The 579-nt window shown below is 62.3% G+C and overlaps 1 protein-coding gene across 1 annotated transcript in view; it reads right to left on the reverse strand.

Moving 5' to 3' along the window:
- RIMBP2 (RIMS binding protein 2) overlaps nucleotides 1-100 on the reverse strand; it is a 64,870-nt gene extending 64,770 nt beyond the window's left edge. Inside the window, exon 1 of the mRNA XM_042782843.1 lies at nucleotides 1-100. Within this exon, the coding sequence (XP_042638777.1) occupies nucleotides 1-100 (100 nt within the window).
- Between the last annotated feature and the right edge of the window lie 479 nt (nucleotides 101-579).

The raw sequence follows: 579 nt of genomic DNA on the forward strand, positions 1-579 counted from the left end.
TCTGCAGAAGGTCGATTTCCCGCTGCTTGGCGGTGAGGACGGCCAGGGCGTGCTCATGCTCAGCCTGCAGCTGCTGCCGGCGCTCGGCGGCCTCTCGCATGTGCTGTGGGGACAGAAGAGCGCTCAGCCAGCAGCTGGGCAGCCGGGCGGCAGGCGAGCGCTGACTCAGCCGAGCTCAGACACCGCCCCCCGACAGCAGCCTTCTGCCTCCCCCGGGCTCCTCCCAGGCAGGCAGAGCGGCGGGACCCTGCTGCCGCCGGCCTCCCGCAGCCCGCTTGTTCCTGTCACCCTGCAGGTGCGGTCGGCGCTGGAGCGGAGCTGGGACTCAGGCAAAGGCCACTTCCCTTTTTCTCATTCAGAAGACATAACCTCTCGCTTTTTTTTTCCAGGTCATTTACAAATCAGTGAGCATTTACCGACGATTTCCTATCACGTGGGTACTGTAATTAAGTCTTATTGCCCCAGTTACGGTGGAGTCCACCCTGTGCGTGTTGAAGGAGAACTGTGTCCCAGGGCTTTCGGTGGCAGGTCACCACGCCTTCCTCCTGAGGTGCCCCTGAGTGCGCTTGAACTTCCCAC

This window comes from Orycteropus afer, unplaced genomic scaffold, assembly GCF_000298275.1.
Source record: "Orycteropus afer afer isolate SDZICR_OR568_19922 unplaced genomic scaffold, OryAfe1.0 scaffold00489, whole genome shotgun sequence".
Lineage (NCBI taxonomy): Eukaryota > Metazoa > Chordata > Mammalia > Tubulidentata > Orycteropodidae > Orycteropus > Orycteropus afer.